The 21870-nt window shown below is 49.8% G+C and overlaps 1 protein-coding gene across 1 annotated transcript; it reads left to right on the forward strand.

The window, feature by feature from the left end:
• The first annotated feature begins 355 nt into the window (after nucleotides 1-355).
• On the forward strand, nucleotides 356-21481 carry rimkla (ribosomal modification protein rimK-like family member A). The gene is given in 6 exon segments (XM_060051718.1): nucleotides 356-1390; nucleotides 7977-8207; nucleotides 10896-10982; nucleotides 12895-13098; nucleotides 16589-16762; nucleotides 16765-21481. Coding segments are annotated over 6 exon segments (1248 nt in total). The 5' UTR covers nucleotides 356-1227; the 3' UTR covers nucleotides 17154-21481.
• The last annotated feature ends 389 nt before the right edge of the window (nucleotides 21482-21870 follow it).

Genomic DNA, 21870 nt, shown 5'->3' on the forward strand with positions numbered 1-21870 from the left:
AAAGTCGACGACCCAAACAGGACTTTATTGCTACATGTTCTTGTTCCCTCAGAAGTACAGACGCCGAAAAACAAACCTACAGAAAGAGTATCGAGGGCCTCACTGTTACCAGACATTAAACTACTAGCCTTTTTTTTCTTCTTCTTCTTCTTTTTTTTTTTTTTTTTACATATTAACAGGGTTTATTGTAATGATTATTGGCTTACACAAAGAATCCTGAATACTCTGTCGCTTGGGCATTGGAGACAGGCGTTGGTACTCGTCAATCCTCCTTGTGCTGCCCGGTCTGAACCGGTTCGGAAAACGCGCGCACTCGTGTGAAAGCGTGCTGCATTTTTTATCTCGTGCACAGATTCACTGCCTCGACTCCCGCGCCCTCCCTTCGGCCCGAACAATACCCATTGGCTCACGTGCACGGGTTTTGTCCACACCTTCCCTTTTCGGATTGGACCGAGGGGGGGCGAAGGCGTTTACGTGCGTATATAGTTGCGATCCCTGTTTCCAATCCGCCCATACCATTGGAGGGTTGTTGACGGCGCGAGAGCGCGGAGAAGTGGAGTTGTAATCCAAAGCGCGTTCCAGAGACATTTACGGCGTACACTTTTCAGCACCTTGGATAGCATCCAAAGGAAGTTAGGAAATATCGGCATTTTCATTGTAATTTATTCACCACATTCTTGTGGTCTCTCAATCTGCCAGTCAGCAGGGTAAACCGGTCAACTTTTTGGAGAGTTTCCAGGCGACGGGACAGTGGCTACTATAACGTCTAGCTCTGGTTGCTTTGCCCCTGTGGGCAAATGTGCTAGTTGTCGCCTCTGCATCGATGGAGAGTTGTATTCGGCAGAACAGATTACGCGCCCCCTACTGAAACATCGAGCGACCACTACCGACGGATTCGCGCCGTGCACCTATACGCCTGCGAATGACATGAAAATAGAGTGTGTAACGAAACGTGGTGATTCCAGCTAGCGCGATCCGACCAGCTGCAGCCGAGCGGTAGTGGTGGTGGGCAGGTCCAGCTCGTCAGTGCAGCTAGCTGTTGCTCTCCATTGTGTGAACCCCCGGCCGCTGTCGGATCCCGCGCTGCTGCTGCTGCTGCTGCCGCTGCCGCTGCTGCTAGCGCTGCCGCTGCCGCTGCCGCTGCTGCTGCACAACAACTCGGGTGGCTGTAAAGACGCGCTATCTCACCGTCGGGTTTCAAGCTCGGTTCCACTACATCACATCAGTATGTGTTCTCGGGTTTGGTTCGTGACCGACCGCCGTATCCACCAGGAGTACCCTCAGGTCCAGATCCTCCGGGCGCTGAAAGAGCGATGTGTGGAGGAGGATGTTGAATTCCGCTCCCTTCTCATGGACCAGATCGTCCTCACTATCAGCGAAGGGAACCTAGGCAAGTATCTTAGATTAATCGCCCGAATGTTGTGTGATTTATAAGAAATGTAAAATCGCTTTTTGGTTTTGGGTTTGGTTGATTCACTCGATACACTCATCACGTCGTTATAGGCTATTGCATTGGGAGAGGCTAACGGCTAACGGGCATTGTTTGGTAGCTGGAGGCGGCTAGCCCCACCAGGGAAGCTAAGCTAAGTGTGACGGTGACCGCCTAACCCACTTTCTCGTCTCCTCGCTTCGAGACGGTGTGTGTGTATGTGTGTATGGGTTGGTGTGGATGGATGCTGGCTAGGCGAGGCAGCTCAACACATGCAGTACGCGTACTGCTGACCGATCTGTAGCTGTGTGTTTATAATGGGCAGGCCCACGTATAACGAACACAATACACATATTGCAATACGGTGACAGCTGGATTTAGTTGGCTTTTATTTATAACGGTTGGTAATAAAGATATACATTTTTTTTTCTCATTTAAATGAATAAGTCGGCTGATATACATTTTAAAGAGCCACTATGATTTAAATATTGTTGTGTTTATAACACCGTTATTGCAGAAGATGCCACGTGTAAAGGAGGCGAACATGACGGCACATGAAGACGAGCAGCTGTGCTTATTGCCATTCGACGTCGCTATGTTTATGTTCATTTTGCGGACCAACAACGCCACATAATTGCGAGGCTATTTGTAATATTGCGGTGATACCCGATGGCGTCGTAATGACTCGAGTGGTCGATAAAGTAGGAACTCATGACAAACAGACGCGCACAGAATTTACCAGACAGGTGTGAGGTACGGCCTTTCTTGAGCCTAATGAAAGGTGTCTGAGATTAGCGTTGCTGATTCACTTTGGTTGGTGGGGAAAAACACATTTACAGATTGCTGTAGACATTAGATTAGGGCAAGTATCGCTTGTAATAAATGTCTCTATCTATGTAATAGCTTTAGTCTGACACTAATCATAGGCTTATCATCAGTGATGCAATACACATTGTGCTGTAATTACCGGTATGTTTCACACTAAGAGAGATCGCCAAGCACACTGTAAGATGTGTAATAACGAGTTGCTGTACGTTTTTATGGTGTTATGGCTGTACGTCTTTTGTTACACTGCCCAGTGCCATGGCGTTAATTAATTGTTGATTGTAGGCTTAAATGTGTTTACAATGCGAACTTACTCAAGCAGGAGCCAATAAGAAGGGGGAACACTGACCTACATAGCTAGGTAGGTAGGCAGCTAGACCTGTGGGATCGAGGGAGTCACAACAGGCACAGGGCAGTTAGCCTGAACTCTAATCCATGTTGACCACACTCAAGGCTCTCCCTGCCAGAGCCAAGGGCAAAGGAGGTATCGTTTTGGGTTAGGGTTATGGAAATATGCATATCGTCACCATTTGGAGCTAATATTTGCCTACTCCTTTAAGCGAGAGGCCAGGTATTAAAAAAAAAAATGAATATTTGTAAACAAACAACTCTTCACATCACTGGGAAGGGATCCATTTCACATATTGCTACTTCAGTGACCCACTCAGGCTAAAGTCCATCCTGTGAGGAAGTTAATGAGTTTGCCATGTCCCCAATGTGCACTCACACACACGCGAGCACGCACACACACGAAGAGTGGCAATCAGCCAATCAGGTTTGGGAACGCATTTCTAGCCCCAAGATGTGTGTTCAAGGGATGTGCAAAAAAAGACCAGAAGGCAGGCTAGGAACAAATGACTACATTTCCTTGCAGTCCTATCAGACACCACCAGGCAAGCTTTAGAGCCCTTTCTCATAAATATACCAGCAGCAGAGGATTGAACATCGAATTAGGTATTAGAAAGCACTTTAGGGATTTAGACATTTAAGTATTTACACATTTGATAAAACAAGTATCTGTGGATTTCTCCACATTTTCACTCTAATGCTAATTTAGTGTGTGATTTGGTACAATCTAATGAATGAGGGATTTATTTTTAAGATCTCGGTAAGGAGACGGTGTCTTGTGTCGTCTAGTTAGAGGGAGCTGTTTCCATAAGAAGCAGGTATTGGAGAGGTGGTGTTTAGGAACCTGGAGGAGAAATCGATCATAACATCTCAAGCTTTTTATTAAGGTTGTAAGACGATTCCAACACAAACCGGGCTCACGTCTGGGAGTTTCAATTGAGATCACCTTTAGAAAACACAGCTGGTGGTTTTATTCAAGCAAAACAGTGGCAACCATTTTATTACTTGGACGTGCACCAAAACAATGCGACTTTTATAGAAGGTCCGGACTAAGAGACCAATTGATGCACCATTGCACTGGCAGTGATTATACTAGCTACACGCTTTATACAGCTGAATGTAGGGGGGTTTCAATGCTAGTGTGCCTAGCTTCTGCTCAAACTATGACCTCATGTGTTTGTATTTACTCTGCGCCAGCAAGGAACATAGAAGAGTTGTTGTTAACCAAAGGCAAAACTACTCATTGTTTTTGATCCCATGTTAATGGCAAAGAGATGCAATTCACTGATCACAGGAATGTGGATGTCGGTTTTCTGTGGCTATTTGTGCAGGGTAATGGTCACGACATCCACATTGTTATTTCTCTGTAAGAAAGTAGCCAATTCAAGTTTATTTATATGGCACTCACCGACAAAGATCACACAGTGCTTCACCAGCATAAAATACACTGCAAACACAGAAAAATGGTAATAAGACATCAAATACTATGCAACCAGCATAATACTAGCCAAAAGCCTGTCTGAATAGATGAGCATTTTGCTTTAAAGTGTCCACAGAGTACAGTGCAGACAACAGTGTGTAGAAGGAGTGTGTGTATTGTTGCAGAGAAAACCATTGCCCTAAAATTTCTACTGTTGTCCACAAAGTGAGTGAGAGAGGGATTACAGTCATCCCTAGAGAACAGAGGCACATATGGTGTAGCAGGGTTAGAATCAATTTTGTTAATATTGTTAGTAATATAAGTTGCTAAGGATTTATTTTACTGGAGGAGATTAGGTTGGTAAAAGAGTAAGCTCTGACATCCTCAACCATGTGGTTCAAAGCAGATAAGGTATTTTAGTTGCAGACGTTGGACTTCGAGATTCTTGTGATATTTACGCCTGTGTGATATATACGCCTGAAACAACGGATGGTGTCTTTCATCGACGGGGAGGAGATACAGAGTAGGCCAATCTTGATTTAACAGGAACCACACTTTCCAGATCTGCAGAGCATTTCAAATGAAACGACTGCAACAAAATACCATATTGTTACACATTATAACCCGGCCTCTATCAAACGCTGAGAAGTTCTTAACCGCAAGCTTGTTTACGATCGAGCGAGCTGCTCGCGTGGCAGGCGGGGTTCTGGGTTGAAAACAACATAAAATAAAATGCATTCAAGATCATTGGCAAACAGCTCTTCTGAGCAGATACCATCAATACTCAGGCCATGGGTTGAGACCAAGCATCTCTCTAGGCGCGTTCACTGGAGTCGCGGTTGGACACCGTGCGTGTCACTAGGTCCAGCTCTGTGTTCTCCAGCATGGAAATTTTAAAATAATGTAAGAGTCACACATGGTGTCTGAGGCGTCTCAAGTGAAAGCGCCTTTACTGTGCGACCTGTCACATGGTGTGTTGCGCTAAGTGACTCAGTGAGTATGTATTATCATAAAAATCCATTTTAAAATCACCACCAATGATGAATGAATCACTGAAAGTGAAATCTGAGGGACAATCTTATTGTCTTATTGATAGAGCCCTTATTTCTTATCTACGATAAGAAATGATGCTTGAATGTCCCAGCAAGGTCAATATGTTGTGGTCACCGGCATTCTTGAGAATCCTAGGATCCACTGAATGCTGAGGTTTGATCCAATATTAAGCACAGGTTACTTACTAATGGGGAAGAGAAACAAGACGCACACACACGCAAACGCACGCACACTGTTACACACAAGAGTTCATTGGGAACTTCTGGCTTGCTGCTGTGACTGTAAGATGAAATGAAACTGTTGAAACAAAAGTCAACCAGACCATACAAAAAACATGGAGGATACAAAACCCAGCGCCCGGCCCGCCTCTTTGTGTTCCATTGACTGAAACGGTCATGAGGGCTGTTTTTATTTTTTTCACTGAACGTTTTCAAATGGTCATGTGACCGGCGACGGCAGCGCGAGTGAATAACGACTCTGCCGAAACAGAACCGGCAGCGATTCACACGTCCGCCCCACCGACCTACCGTTTGTTCCTCTGGAGACGAGAGAGCCGAGCACAGACAATGAATACGTTCCCATCTTAAGCCCCCTCCTCCAACCCCCCCCCCCCCCCCTCCCTCCACACACACAGCAACCATCCGGCCCCCCCCGGCTCAAACAGTATCACAACTCGTTGGTCGCCCACGAGCTGCAGTCTGGTCAGGCACTGAATGGGGAATACTGTGATCTCTCTGATTCAGCAGAAGCAACAAGGAGCCGTGTGGGTCGTTGGAGGGGGTGGGGGGCGGTGGCTGCCTGGGCTTTTCTATTCACACACACACGCACACACTCACACGTCTCTACGTGCTCATCGCTTTCTCCCACCCGCCGTCCTCCGGACCCTTGGAGGCATTGGAGAAAGCGCAGGACATATCTGACCTTCTTTCCTGCCTCTCCACACGCTAGAGATCTACAGGAGACGAGACACACGCACACGTCACCTCATGCAAACCCACAACATGGCTTTTCCACGAATCAAATTCTTAGTGAATGATGATTCGATGTCTTGAATTATGTCAACGTCGACATCTGCTTTGGTGAAAGGAATGAACATGGGATGGATCTTTGTCAGCTCTGCAGCTCTCTCCCTCGCAAGGCATAACATAGTACCTACCTACCCGCTCCGGGGAGGTGAAATGCAGTGCTAGGCATTGCACGAGGGGATTGATCATGTAGTGTCTGGGGGAGGGGGGTCTGCACCCTGCAGGTAGCCACTCAGCCCCTTCACCCCCCCTTCATTCATATGCACATGTACCATGGGAACCTCCCACAAGCTCCACTGAAGCCCCCCCCCCCCCCCCCCCCCTCCAATTCCATTAGGTACTGACTTGGTGGGGGTGTGATCCTAAGATGGCTGAAAAAGCAGGTCAGGGAGGAGGTGAAGTGCTGGGGTTGGGGCAATTGCGAAAAGCCCTGTCTCCACCTCCCATCATTCCTCCGTCCTCCGTCTCCTCCTCCTCCTCCTCCTCCTCCTCCTCCCGGTCGTTCCTTCCCTGATGAGCTGTCGTTCCTCAGCATGTGATTCATTGCTGCTTCTCTGTGTCTAAGCCCCGCCCACTTCATCCCTGCCCAAAAATCATTATTCTTGCTTATTCGTAGCCACGATGGGAAATTAATAATACATTTCCCAGTTAATAATTGAGCATGTGTAGATGTGTCCCCTCTCCTACGTCATAGAGAGCCAGCATGATGGACTATAGTAGAGGTTGATTCATATGGGAACCTGTCCGATCGTGTTCAGTGATCATGCCCCGATAATAGCAAGCATTTCAGCAAATGTTAACATTTTCAGCATAGCGTCATTTCAATCCGCACCCTTGGTGTCGACTTTTGTATAATTGGAAGGGAATGCAAGCTGTTTTTATCATTCTTTGTAACTAAACAGTACCTTGAAGCTCAAGGCATGCTCATAAATGCTGTGTCTGTCTGGAATAATCAGCTCTTATTTTGGCCTTGGCTCCGCGGTTGCTATGTGACGTATATCTGAGCATCTTGGACTCAACAAGGCAGTAGATAATCGTAGGAACTGTTATCCAAACTTATAAATGTGGATTCCGAAGAGGAAATATAATCCATAAACTGCACGATTTCATGGAGCCATTAAAACAGATTTGGGGTGGCGCGGAGGGAGGGAGGGGGGGGGGGGCAGGGATGCAGAGCTTATCGACTGAAATCAAATGAAACTGACGCATAAAGGGTTTCTCTCTGTCGTGTGCTGTACTGTAAATGATCTCCAGTCGTTTCCCTGGGGAATCTGAAACCTCCCCAACCGACTGTCCTACATTGAGACAAAGTGCTCCTCAGTGCGTTCCTCGAGTATGCTCACCGGTGCAACGCCGAGCTAGCCGCAAAAGCGACCTGCCTTGGCCCTGCGGCCACGGGGTCTGGGTATCACATTAGTCCATCACACACACACACACACACACACACACACACACACACACACACACACACACACACACACACACAGCAGGCGGGGCAGTTTCCAAATCCTCTCGGAGGCGCGATCAATGGAGCTGGCTGGTCTTAAGCTGGCTAAAGCAGTGACTCTACTCTGGCCAGCGGCCACGCAATCCAGTTAATAACCAGCGCAGGAGCCACAGGCTACCGTCGTCGGTCAACTTTCGAAACCAGTCTGCACCTCAGCAACTGAATCTTAGAAACTAAACCCAAAAGGAACCCAAAAACAATGCACAGGTGTTTAAGGGCTCTATCATCTACACATGTGTGAGGCATCATGGAGGACTGTTAATGACAAGCGATTGGGTTGTGCTTCTAACACCTCTGGTTTAACTCTGAGAATCAAAGCATGGATCCGAAGCCGACTCTAACGGACGGCCCCCCCTCCGTCTTCTCCAGGTCTCCGCGTAGAACAGGAGGTGGTGACCTCCTACCCCCAGGTGGCGGTGGTGCGCGTGCCCACGCCATGGGTGCAGTCGGACAGCGACATCACCGTGCTGCGGCACCTGGAGAAGATGGGCTGTCGGCTCATCAACCGGCCACAGGCCATCCTCAACTGTGTCAACAAGTTCTGGACCTTCCAGGAGCTGGCGGGACACGGGGTCCCCCTGCCTGACACCTTCTCGTACGGTGAGTCACCCCCCCCCCCCACCCCCCGTCCTCCATCCATCATGGAATTGGTTTATGGTGAGTGTAGAATGGTGTTTTGGTTTTCCATTAAATGAGGGGTGGTTAGTCTTTATTGGTTTAGTTAGCATTGAATGGGGTTGTGGTAAGCACTGAATTGGTTTGTTTTTGGTACTGAATGAGGTGGTAAGCATTACATGGGGTTCTTGTTAACATGGAATGGGTTGAGGTTTAGCATGGAATGAGGTTATGGCCGGCATTGAATTGGATTATGGTTAGCGTTGAATGTTGTTATTGAGTCCTTAGCATTGGAAAGAGTTTGCGGTGGAGTTGACTGAGTTCAAGTCAGCGTTGAAAAGCTGTGTGATTGTGTTGCCTACACCCTACTACTTCCACCGCCAACACACATGTTGGCCGTCTGGATCCACCCATCGTCCACGGATATTTTTGTGTTTGGACCCAGTGTTTTTCAAAACATCGGTCGTCACAGCCTGCACTTTTTCCATTCACTGGTTAACAACCTTTGCGCCTTGTTTTCCTTTGGGTCGCTGAAACCTTCTCACGGCTGAGTGAAAAAACATGTGACCTGAAAAAAAGTGACCCATAGACAGGCGTTCAAAACATTTAGTTCCTCGAACTTTCAACAAAGTCTGCATCAATCTTCCGTCCGCCTTTACCTCAAATCAGTGGACCACTTGTGTTTGTAAAATTTGATCCCAGAGATATGTTGGACCTAGCATCTTAAGTGTGTTGGGGATGCATCTTTTTCTGTATTCTTGGCATTCAGGGTCATAAAATGCTTTGTACCCAACTCGACAAATCCACGCCACAGGTAGCAGAACAAGCAATAATTACTTTCCCTCTGCCTTCAAACCATCAGTCAAATTAGTTACATCATAATCCCTGGGACCGCATAAGGCTCTTTGATGCAGATCGGTAGCAACAGTCAGCCAATCTGGTGTCCAAGCTCGGCTTACACACACACACACGCACGCGAGCACGCGCGCATACACCAACACATGCACGTGCAGCCTCCAGAGCCCCAGACTCCTGTATCGGCAAACATTCCCATCGTCTGCTTCGTCGCGCGGTGTTCCCCCGTTCCCTGCGATTGCCTTGGATAGCTCCGGTTCAAACCTGTTCCTCAGCACAAGACGGCGTGCTCGGAATGCGGCGAGCAGAGCTGGGAGGGGAGGGGGGGGGGGGGGGGGGGTCGCCTCTCCATCCCTCCGTGTTCACGTGGTTCTCTTTCAAGACGAACAAAGGGGCCGAACGAACCCACTGCTGCGTATCGGATTTTATGTTATTTTGGGTTCCTTTTCCCGCCTCGGTTGTTTTTTCTCCCCCTCGCTCTATTTCTCTCTCTCTCTCTCTCTCTATCTCTCTATCTCTCTCTCTCTCTCTCTCTCTCTCTGGCTCCATGACTGGAGTGAGAGGGGAGAGAGAAAGAGAGAGCGAGAGAGAGATAGAAAGAGAGAGAGAGAGAGAGAGAGGGGGGGGTGGAGAGAGAGAGAGAGCCCTGAATTCCATGTGTCCCTCTCTGGTGAACAGTAGGCCAGGCGGTGCACGCAGCGCGGCTGGAGGGCTTATGTAACCCCCCCTGCACCCCCCCCCCCCCCAACCCTGCCACATCCACATCAGCTTTTATTCTGCTTTTATTCTGAAAATCACGAGGGGGATGTGATATCCCCCTCGTGATTTTCAGAATAAAAGCTGCACCCAACACCCCCCACCCCCCCCGCCTGCGCCCTCCCTTCCATGCAGCCTGTGACGCGGACTGCAGCAGGCTGACATTTGGTGCGCCGTCAAGTGGAAACGCTTTTCCCCTACACATGTGGAGGAAAGGGGCGGCATTCTGCTTCTGAGGGGGGAAAATGGCCGAAAAAGGGACACACACACACACAACATGCATGCAAGCACGCACAAACACACACAACATGCCACATACACACAACAAGGTGTGTCTGGGGTCCTCTTATGCCAGAGCCCTGCTCGGACCAAAATAAAAGCACAACAACGGGACGTTGATAGGAAAGTAGCACAGAGTTTGACGCGCATGCACCGATGTCATCTGGTGTGAATCAATAGCGAGCCTGCAGATGGTGCAGGCTCCTGCCCCCCCCCCCCCCCCCCACCCCCCAATCACATCACATGGACCAGGCCGGCCTCCTCTGTTATGAGTTGGTGTGTGCCGTTTCCATAGTAACAAGCTACATTTCCTATGGTGGCTCCCCCCCCCCCTCTTTTCCATCCTCTCAGTCAGCTGGGATTGTGTGAAGGGCTGCTATCACAATCAAACCGTTTTCAAAGGTATGTGTGACTGTGTTGGCGTCGGATTGTGTTGGTTGCTATGTTTATACTTATGCCTCTTTGTTTGTGTGTGGTGTGTGTGTGTGTGTGTGTGTGTGTGTGTGTGTGTGTGTGTGTGTGTGTGTGTGTGTGTGTGTGTGTGTGTGTGTGTACTGGCACATTGTGTCTATACCCCTGTCTGTCTGTCTATGTGTTTGTGTTGGTACATTCCGTGTGTGTGCGTGTGTCTGTGCGTGTTTGGTGTGTGTGTGTTTGTGTGTGTGTGTGTGTGTGTGTGTGTGTGTGTGTGTGTGTGTGTGTTTGGTGTGTGTGTGTGTTTGTGTGTGTGTGTGTGTGTATGTGTGTGTGTGTGTGTGTGTGTGTGTGTGTGCCGCTTCACAGGTGGCCACGACAACTTCCGGAAGATGATCGACGAGGCCGAGCCCCTGGGCTACCCTGTGGTGGTGAAGAACGCACGCGGCCACCGAGGTGAGACCCCCCCCCCACTGTCTTCGTCCCCCCGCTCACACCATCGCCCTAATGATGGTCAGCCGCCCTCCGGCGCACCCCTACAGGGAATTCATCAACAGCCTGTTGAATGAGAGGGAGGGGAGGGAGGGAGGGAGAGAGGGGGAGAGGGGAGAGGGGGAGAGGGGGAGAGGGAGGAGGGAGAGAGGGGGAGAGGGAGAAGGGGAGAGGGAGAAGGGGAGGGAGAGAAGGAGAGAGGGAGAGAAGGAGAGAGGGGAGAGGGAGAGAGAGGGAGAGAGGGGGAGAGGGAGGGAGGGAGAGAGGGGGAGAGGGAGAGAGAGAGGGAGAGAAGGAGAGAGGGGGAGAGAGAGAGAGAGGGGGAGAGGGAGAGAAGGAGAGAGAGAGGGGGAGAGAAGGAGAGAGGGGGAGAGGGAGAGAAGGAGAGAGGGAGAGAGAGGGAGAGAGGGGGAGAGGGAGGGAGGGAGAGAGGGGGAGAGGGAGAGAGAGAGGGAGAGAAGGAGAGAGGGGGAGAGAGAGAAGGAGAGAGAGAGGGGGAGAGAAGGAGAGAGAGGGAGAGAAGGAGAAAGGGGGAGAGGGAGGAAGTGCCCCAGGACAAACAAACAAACAGGAGGTCAAGACGTCAAGGTCCTTCGGACGCTTGAGAAACTAAGCTAATGATTCCCCCGCTGTCGTTTAATTATTCACCCAGGAGGCTCTCTCTTTCTGGCCTTGTCCCCCCCCCCCCCACATCCCCTATGCAGTCCACGATCGGGGCTTTCATGTTGCGTTTCCTGTGGTGAGATGGAGGTCATTGCCCTCTCACACCCCCGACACCTCGTTGGTTCCTACATTGTGCAGGATGGACTTTAGATCACTCCTCAGTCGTTATGAGGCATTGTAGGGGAAGCAGCCGTTAGCCATCCTGGCCCCCCCACCCCCACCCCCATCTCCAGGCCTTGTTCTCCCTCCTGCGGTGGCTGGTGACCATTAGCGTACTCCAGCTAGCACCAACCTCTGTTGTTCATTCAACTGGATGAGGTACAAATAAATGGTTGTATTATGCCCCAGAGAGAGGGGTAGCCTTAGTGTGTGTGTGTGTGTGTGTGTGTGTGTGTGTGTGTGTGTGTGTGTGTGTGTGTGTGTGTGTGTGTGTGTGTGTGTGTGTGTGTGTGTGTGTGTGTGTGTGTGTGTGTGTGTGTGTGCGTGCGTGCGCGTCTCTACATGGATAGCATGTGGCAGCACGGAGCACATCACATGATCCCTCCGTGGACGCAGAGTGGCGGGGCGGCAGGTCAGAGGTCGTGTCAGCCGCCTGACGGGGCCTCGTGGGGGTAATTGGAGGCCGAGTGTCGTAGCCAGTGTGACAACGCGTTAGCCTCGTGTGGAAGAAAGGTGACAAAGTGAGATTACTGTGAGCTCGTACAGCACTTCAAATAGCTGCACAGAGAGAAGGGGAGATCGGACACACACACACACACACACACACACACACACACACCGACACACACACACACACACCGACACACTCACACACACACCGACACACACACACACACACACACACCACACACACCACACCGACACACACACACCGACACACACACACACACACCGACACACACACACACACACACACACACACACACACACCGACACACACACACACCGACACACACACCCACACACGAATGTAAAATCTTATTTTTCAAGAATCCCATTTAATCTTTTCACAGGAAATGTTCAAAATGAACGATAGGACTATTCTCTCAAGATATCTTTCGGGGAATGGCAGTTTTATTTTTTTTGACCGTTTTTAGGATCGTTTCGAGGATTTCACTTATTCCGATGCCTTTGTGGCTCCGGGCACTGGTCTCCACGCTCTTAACCCGCTTCCTCCGTACTCCCTCCGCCTCCACCCACCTCCACCCACCAGGCAAGGCGGTGTTCCTGGCCCGGGACAAGCACCACCTCTCGGACCTGTGCCACCTGATCCGCCACGACGCCCCCTACCTCTTCCAGGAGTACGTGAAGGAGTCGCACGGCCGCGACGTGCGCGTGGTGCTGGTGGGCGGGCGGGTCATCGGCTCCATGCAGCGCTGCTCCACCGACGGGCGCATGCAGAGCAACTGCTCCCTGGGTAGGTACACACACACACAGAGCACGCTCCCCTGGGTAGGTACACACACACACACACAGAGCACGCTCCCTGGGTAGGTACACACACACACAGAGCACGCTCCCTGGGTAGGTACACACACACACACAGAGCACGCTCCCTGGGTAGGTACCACACACACACAGAGCTCGCTCCCTGGGTAGGTACACACACACACACACACACACACACAGCCCGCTCCCTGGGTAGGTACACACACACCCAGCCCCTCAGCCCACCCGTAGAAGGTACACACCCAGCCCTCACCCACCCTGGCAGGTAGACACCCAGCCCTCAACCCACCCTGAGCAGGTAGACACACAGCCTTCACCCCATCCTTGTAGGTATGCAGACAACCTGCCTCCTGGGTAGGCTGGCACCCATTCCTCACCCAACCCAGAGTAGGTACACACCCAGCCACCCGAGCATCCTGACTTGGTAACAATGACAGGAAGTGCCCCCACTTGTTAATAACAAAGCCCGGGAATTCCCCTCCCCTCATTTAGGTATCCAACACATGAAGTACTCCTCCCCTTGGATAAGCCCCTCCCCCCACTGGATAGTTAAGACCATAACAGCAGGTGCTGCCAATGGCTCCTCCCCCTTCTGATCACAACTTCACCATCTCCAGATTAGAACAGGTTTATGCCTTTCAAGCTTTACAGCAATGGCTCGTCTTATCACCTGATTTATGTTATCACCTTTTAATGCTGACTGATGACTCCCAAAGATATCGTTGTTGTGTATTCTTGGAACGATCATGTTGCAGTAACACGATGATACATACACTGGCACATCCAGATCGCTTTCATGTGTTTCACGAGTCAACCACGTAGTTCCTCTAATTAGCATTAACCCAGAGGTACCAGGGTTTAGGCAAATCAGCTCTCTCCGTGCCTGGCTGTTGCTCTGAAAACCTGGCATGGGTTTTTACTCCGGGATGTCAGTGAGAATGAAATCCTGGACAGGCCGACAACTCAAGAACAAGGGAGTGGGAGGATAGTGGCTAGGGGAGTTGAATTTACCTTGAGCAAGATGACCAACCCCTACCTGCTCCTTAACGTGCTGCATCAGAATTCATCAGAATTCAATGCTCCGTTTGCTGTTTTAACATCTGCTTCATAGTAAACAATAGCGATTGTTCCTTAGTGGCTCTCCTTATTTAAGTGGCTTTACGGGCTCCTCCAGCACCTGGCCACCGGTAGAGGCTTCCTACAAAGCCAGTGCAGTGGAGGAGGCAAAATGGGATTATGCAGAGCAGGTGGTGAATACCCACATGCCAGAGCTCGCTCTCTCGCTCTCTCTCTCTCTCTCTCTCTCTCTCTCTCTCTTCTCGCTCTCTCTCTCTCTCTCTCTCTCTCTCTCGCTCTCTCGCTCTCTCTCTCTCTCTCTCTCTCTCTCTCTCTCTCTCGCTCTCGCTCTCTCTTTCGTGATGGTTGGTTTACCCGGTGTGCCCTGATACTAAATGTGAAACAGGTGTGCAGCCTCACCCGGCCCCACGGTTCATTCAGCCTGACTTAGGACAGGTTAGGCTGCTTAAACCAACCACACGCACGCACTTCACAAACCAGGTATGTTATTTATTCCCTAGCGCAGCTACAGATTAACTGGTAAAGGTCAGTGCATCTCAATACATGATAGCCCACGCGGGGTATGACATTGAGGAAGATCTTCATTGGGCTGGAGCTCTCCAGTGGAGAGGGGGCGACCCGCTGGAAGGTGGTGTGTGTTTAACCGATGACCTGCGTTTGCCTTGAGTCGATGACTTTATAGGCAGCGCCCTCTTTAGCACTGTTACTCTGCACTGTGCAACGGATGTTGGTGGTTATTATTATGGCTTCTCTGGCGGATTTTGCATGGCACCTGCCGCTTATGAATCAAGGCAGGATGAGGTAATCGCTGAATCTGTCCAGGAGACTAGAGTCTGAGAGCTCAATCTGTCCAGTAGACTAGAGCCTGATATCTGAATCTGTCCAGTATACCAGAGTCTCAATGCTGAATCTGTCCAGTATACTACAGCCTGTTCTCTGAATCTGTCCAGTATACTACAGTCTGATCTCTGAATCTGTCCAGTAGACCACAGTCTGTTCTCTGAATCTGTCCAGTAGAATACAGTCTGTTCTCTGAATCTGTCCAGTAGACTACAGTCTGTTCTCTGAATCTGTCCAGTAGACCAGTGTCTGATCTCTGAATCTGTCCAGTAGACTACAGTCTGTTCTCTGAATCTGTCCAGTATACCAGAGTCTGATCTCTGAATCTGTCCAGTAGACTACAGTCTGATCTCTGAATCTGTCCAGTAGAGTAGATTCTGACAACAGACAGACACTACAGCCGACCATCTCCACAGTCATAACTAGCTGGATCTGGTTCCCCCCCCCCCCCCTGACTTACAGGGACCCCGCCTTCGAGCTAGTGACAGATGTCCAGGGTGCTTGCTAGGGCGGTGGTAACGCAGGGTGGCATAATTGGGACAAAGATCACCTCGCGTTATGTAAAGGGTGCAGCACCCCAACGCTCTGAGCTGGGCGAATTTTGACGCGATGCGCGTTGTCAGCTTTGATTATGGAGGGCGGGAGTGGTCTCTGAAATACAATTTTCAGTGTGGAGATGGATGTTCAACTGCAACGGTTTTGTCACATCATGAGAGAGTCAATGTGAGAATCGTATCTGAAGTGAAAAACAAGGCAAGAAAACAAGGAACGATGACAATGCATATAAACTGTCCTAACGTCTCTCTTTCTGCTCTGTTTCCCCTTCCTCTGTCTGTCTCTGTCTCGCCTTGTATTTCTCTTTCTCTTCCTCTTTCTCTCCTTCTCCATTTCTCTTTGTCTTGATCTCCATCTGTGCCTCCCCCTCCCTCCCCCTCCCTCCCACTCTTTCTCTGTCCTTTTTCCCTATATCACTTTCTCCCCAACCTTCTCTCTCCCCCCTCTCCTCCCCTCCCTCTTTCCTACTCACCCACAAACCTCTCCCTTCATCAACCCCCCCCCCCCCTCTATTCTCCCCCTTTCTCTCTTCCAACCCTCCCGCCTCCCCCTTTCTCTCTTCCAACCCTCCCGCTCCCCTTTCTCTCCTAACTCCTTGCCCTCGCTCACCTCCCTTTCTCCTTTTTCCCCATATCACTTTCTCTCCAACCTTCTCTCTCCCCCTCTCTCCCCCTCCCCCTCTCTCATTCTCCCCCTACCTATCTCTTCAACCCTCCCACCTTGCCTCTCCCCCCCCCCCCAACCTCTCTTCCAACCCTCCCAACTCCCTCTTTCTCTCCTACCCCTCGACCCCCCCACGCACGCTATTCTCCCCCAACCACTCTCTCCCCCCCTCCCTCTTTCCCCTCCCTTTCGCCCCTCCTCCTCCTGACTCCCCCTTTCTCTCCCCTCCCTCCCCCTCTTTATTCTCCCCCCTCTCTCTCTTCAACCATCCCACCTTGCCTCTCTCTCTCCTATCCCCCCCCCCCCCCCCCCCCCCCCTCCAGGCGGCGTGGGCATGATGTGCCCGCTCAGCGAGCAGGGCAAGCAGCTGGCCACGCAGGTGTCCAACATCCTGGGCATGGACGTGTGCGGCATCGACCTGCTGCAGCTGGACGACGGCTCCTTCGTGGTGTGCGAGGCCAACGCCAACGTGGGCTTCATCGCCTTCGACCAGGCGTGCGCATGGACGTGGCGGGCATCGTGGCGGACTACGCGCTCTCGCTGCTGCCAGGCCGGCCCCTGATCACGCGCAAGATGTCCCTGCTGTCGGTGGTGTCGAGCAGCAGCGAGCCCGAGGTGTGCTGTGGCCCCGTGGGGCCCCCCGGCGCCGGGGTCTCGCTGGGTGGCGGCGGCATCGGCATCGGCGGCGGCGGCGGGACCGAGGCGGCGTGCAACATGAGCGTGGGCTCCACCTCCTGCGAGAGCGACCCCGAGCTGGGCCGAGCCCACCCCGCCGCGGGCAGGCCTCGGACCCGGAGCTGCCCGAGCTGGGCGGGCTGCTGGAGGGACTGGCCGAGCCCCCCGGGTACAACTTCAACACCCTGCTCGCCAACGAGATCAAGCTATTGACTGAATGAGACGGGGCGGACCCCGGCGCAATCCCATCCCCCCCCCCCCCGCACACCGCCGCCCCCCACTGCCGCACACACACTATATCTATACATATCAACACACACACACACACACACACACACTATATAATGCATCCACGTCAACACACTAATACGAGCGTCCTTGTGCACGGTGGGGAAAGACATTCCTTCACCGAGCTCAAACCTCCCCGCCCTCGTCAACACAGAAGGACATGCAGGTATTATCGCTACGACGCAGCGGCAAGAGATGAACAAATGATACACATGGATACCTGACCCCGCACCACCACAACCCCAGAATAATCTGGCCTACACACCAACACGTCCACACACCACACACACACACACACACACGCACACACACACGCGCACACACACACACACACACACACACACAGCACCGACACGCACCATACCTCACACTCCCTCCAAACACAATGCGATCCGAGGCTGCTCCCTGACCTCCCCCCCCTTCCCCCACCCCCTCCCCTCCCCCCCCCCCCCCCCCCCCAACCTCACCCTCCGCAGTTAGCATTAGCATTAGCGTGCTGAGCTGCGATGGGGTGGCCGGAGAGGGAGGTACGGTGTGTTAGCTCACTGTGGATTTTAAGCAGAATTCCATTTGGTTTTGTTTGGTATTCTCTTTGGGCTGGAGGTGTTGAAGGGAACTCGATAGTCACAAAACCCCACGAACGACGCAACACGACCGAAGGGCGGTTATTGCGATTTGTTTCCTCGGTTCCTAATTAGCGCAAGGATGGGTCGTTATCCTGGTCGTGATGTCACAACGCACTAGCATCAGCCAATCGGAATCGGAGTCGCAATGAGCCGCCTTTCACCAGAGACGGGCCTTCCCGTGCGCTTTTTGACTTTCTTACGGTTGCCCCCGGAAACCTTAGCATTGGGAGACTAGAGTTTACGGGGGGATTGAAGGTGCGATGAAGTTCTATTTAACAGGGTGGACGACTTGTCAGTTGAAATGTAGCAAAGCGGTGGTCCTCAGCTCCAGAGAAAGATGCTCCTCCCCCCCCTGGTAACCCCCCCCCCCCTCTCGAAACACACGTACCCAAACAAACAGCAGTGTAATGTACAGTATTCAATCCAACGCGACACGCGGCCAACCGCTCGTGGGAGGCTTGTGCGCCAGGAAGACCAAAGTGCCACTGAGTTATGTGTAATAGATCTCTCCTTAGCCATCAGCTAACCCCCCTCCCCACACACCATGACCTTTCAGGAGCAGCCACCATCACACTCGCGTGCCAGGGGCTTCGAATGGTTGCTGGCTGAGGGTGTGGGGGGCGTAGCATGTTCGATTTCCATCTCGTGTGGGAACAAGCTACAGAGAGATTCTTCATCTGTACCTGCCAGGGTCTATTAGGCCCCGCGATATCGCTTTTTAGGCTCCACGTTGTCACGGGACCCATCCAACGTAGTGCGTATCTATGGGAACGACCAACTGCCAGACATAGGTTTGTAGGCTTATTAGAAAATCTTTAGAGGCGTAGGAATAAGAGCATCATCAATTATTTTTTATTTTTTATTCTGTTTTTGTTTTGTTTTTTATTAAACTTTCAGTAGCTCGACCGGCATGTTTTTTAAATTATAAATACTATTACAAATACAAGTTTAAAATGTTTGTGTTGAGCTGCTGTTTTTTTAAGAGTAGAACATCTTGAAAACTTAGCACTTTATGATAAACATGCATTTGTTTTTGCTAAGAAGAGGATCTTTTGAGAAAAAGAAAAAACAAGCCTTTTCCACCTGTAAGCAGGATATACCTCAAGAACAGTCATGACTTCTCACTGCCATACGATGAACTAGGCTCGATCCATACATATCATTCCATATGGGGTCTTTTGTTATTTATTGGGATGCCGATAAATCCACCCTTTATATTAACGAGCTAGCTAGTTAGCGTACGTTGTCTTGTAAATAATAGAGTAGGGTTTTACTCTTTGATATTTTAACCATCAACCAGATCGCAACTGTCAAAAATGACAACATTACAATGACTGCCAATTTTAACAAGTTATTGGGTACAAATCCAGTTTTATACAGACCTGCGATGTTGGAGGGGGGTGGGGGGGATGACTTAAACTGATATTTGGTGCTAATTCTTCTTGAATGGATTTAGACGTTGATTTCTATGATTTCTAATGCATACTATGATAAACTATCGTCTTTCTGTTTTTCTTCCGTTCTTTTAAGCAAGCTGAGGTAACCCATCGAATATAGGCCTAGGCATGATGTACAAATAAAAAAAATAGAAAAAAATATATTTTTTCAGCTGTTTTCAATATAATGTAATTTTTTTTGTGTTTTATTGACGGTTTAGAAAATAACTTATCTTTTCTGGGGATTTCTAAAGCGTTTGAAAGATTTTCTTGAGCTTTTGATTTAAAACAACAAAACAAAAAATCAGATTTTCACCTCACTTTCACCAGGCAGCCTTGTTTCAACCAATGCTTATCAGCAAAAATATCTGCTAGCTGAGGACAACAAAAACACTGTATAATCCTCTCGAGTCCCACCTGGGATAAAAAGCACAAAATGGTCACACAGCCGCGTGCCACTTTGTGTGTGTGTATGTGTAAATGTGTGTGTGTGTGTGTGTGTGTGGATGGTTAACCTCTCCCCGTTTAGCTCATCTACCCCCTGAACGCGACTCAGGGAAGCAGCCTTGATCTCTCCCTAGCCCCGCCCCCAAATCTCACCCAAACTCAAAGCATGTGGCGCATGTGTCCACGCACACTCTCACACTGACACTACACACACTGACATCTACACACAACAGTCGAAACTAAAAAAAGGCTTGTGATAAAAAAAAAAAATGCTGTGTATACCTCTCAAGGTAAACATGCACTTTTTTTTCCTTCCCTTTTTTCTTCTTTTTCTTTTCTACATTGTTCTGTGTTTTTTTAAATCCTCGCTCATGTTTGTGCACACTAACCTTGTCTCCGTGACGCGAGACTGCTGTGAATCTTAACCCTGTCCGGGATCATCTACCAAGGGCCAAACCGACCAGACGGCTGCCAACATTTTACAGACTTTCCCTGAGATTTTTAACACCGTTTACAATACTGTGATGTTGTCTGGGGATATATACAGTATATTGCAGAAACACCTTTTGAAAAAGTACAAATGTGAACACAGCGAATCCTGCCCGATCCCGGGACAACACTCCCGTCACCATCTCTTGTCTTCTTTTGTATCCAAGTATGTGTCCCTTTCCCCATTACAGTATTTTCTAGGTAAATGTAAATAATAAATACAAAAAAACAACAAAATACACCCTCCTCTCCTCCACAGGGGGTGGATCTCAAACGTGTTTCTTTTACGTCTCGGGCCCCCTTACCAGTTGTAACCAGAGTGTTTACGGCATCCTGAGCACGCGACCAAAGAAGGTCCCGGTACGGTCGTCGTGACCACTAATGACTTTAAACACACACACACACACACCTTTCTCCGGCTGCCCTGTGTACAACTGAGGTGGTTTCAGAGCAGAAGTGAGGCTCAAGAAGGCAGAAGTACCTCAATCAACGCCAGGGATGGAGAGAAGAGGATTGAGTCGAGAGGGGGAGGAGGTGTGCGAGAGAGGAGGTGGATGATGTCATTGAGGTGACGTCTTGCTGTTCTGACCCGGTCGTAGTGGGGGGGCAGAGGGAGAGGGTGTTTTTGAGGGTGGGGGGGGGGGGGGGGGGGGGGGGTGGTAGAAGAGGCCCCCTACGTTTCCAGTTGTTGTGTACAACGGCATGAAGTAAGGTTACTATTTATTGATGAAAATGCTGCTACTGTACATTTGGCTCAAAATATGAAAAAGGGAATGAAGAACCGAGTGTTCCCATGTCTTGTTGCCTCTCGACGACGAATAAAAATGAATCTCAATGCCAAACAAAAAAGACCACTCGCAAGCATTTTGTTGTATAATTCAATACTCATAATACCAGTTGCAAGATGGTTTGAACCCTGACACTTGTTTTGATATGAATAATGAGACACATGCTGTATGAATTGTGTGTGTATATAAATATGTTTCACACGGATCATTAGGTTTCCTCCACTGATGGTCAATCTTTATACCTAGGTAAACATCATTATACCAAGAGTTGGATGAAGCAACACATTGAAGCCCTATTTAAGAGCGAGTGACTGTGGTGTCTTGACAACAGACAGAATCATGCTTGGCGTAATATATCACATCATGGCTATAATGTCAGGCTGGAAGGGAAAGTGGATTGGAAATGACGGTCTAACGCTCAGAGGGGCCTCTGACTTGCAAAGCAGTATTCAGCCGGCCAACAAATCGTTGTGTACCAAAAAAGAAACATCACAGCGATATGACCGTGTGAAATAATTGTACCAGTGTTGCAATGTGGATCCCAGAGGATATGTAATTCACACAAGTGAGAGATGATGTTGATATAAATATGTTTCTTTTTATATAGTAAAAATAAATAAATGAGTCATTATTGAAAACAAGAGGCGAGAGTTCACGATGAATGGAACTGGCGGTGCGATAGACCACACGTGCACGACGGCTAAACATATCTTCCAATGATTATATTTTATATGTGCTGTTTACCTTCAGGGCTTTTTTTAAAGTGAGAGCTTTTAGTCTTCGTTTCGGATATTATCAAAAGGGTTATACTGCAGGCGTCTACATGGACGCCTTCATGCTAGTACATGTTAGAGAG

This window comes from Gadus macrocephalus, chromosome 1, assembly GCF_031168955.1.
Source record: "Gadus macrocephalus chromosome 1, ASM3116895v1".
NCBI lineage: Eukaryota > Metazoa > Chordata > Actinopteri > Gadiformes > Gadidae > Gadus > Gadus macrocephalus.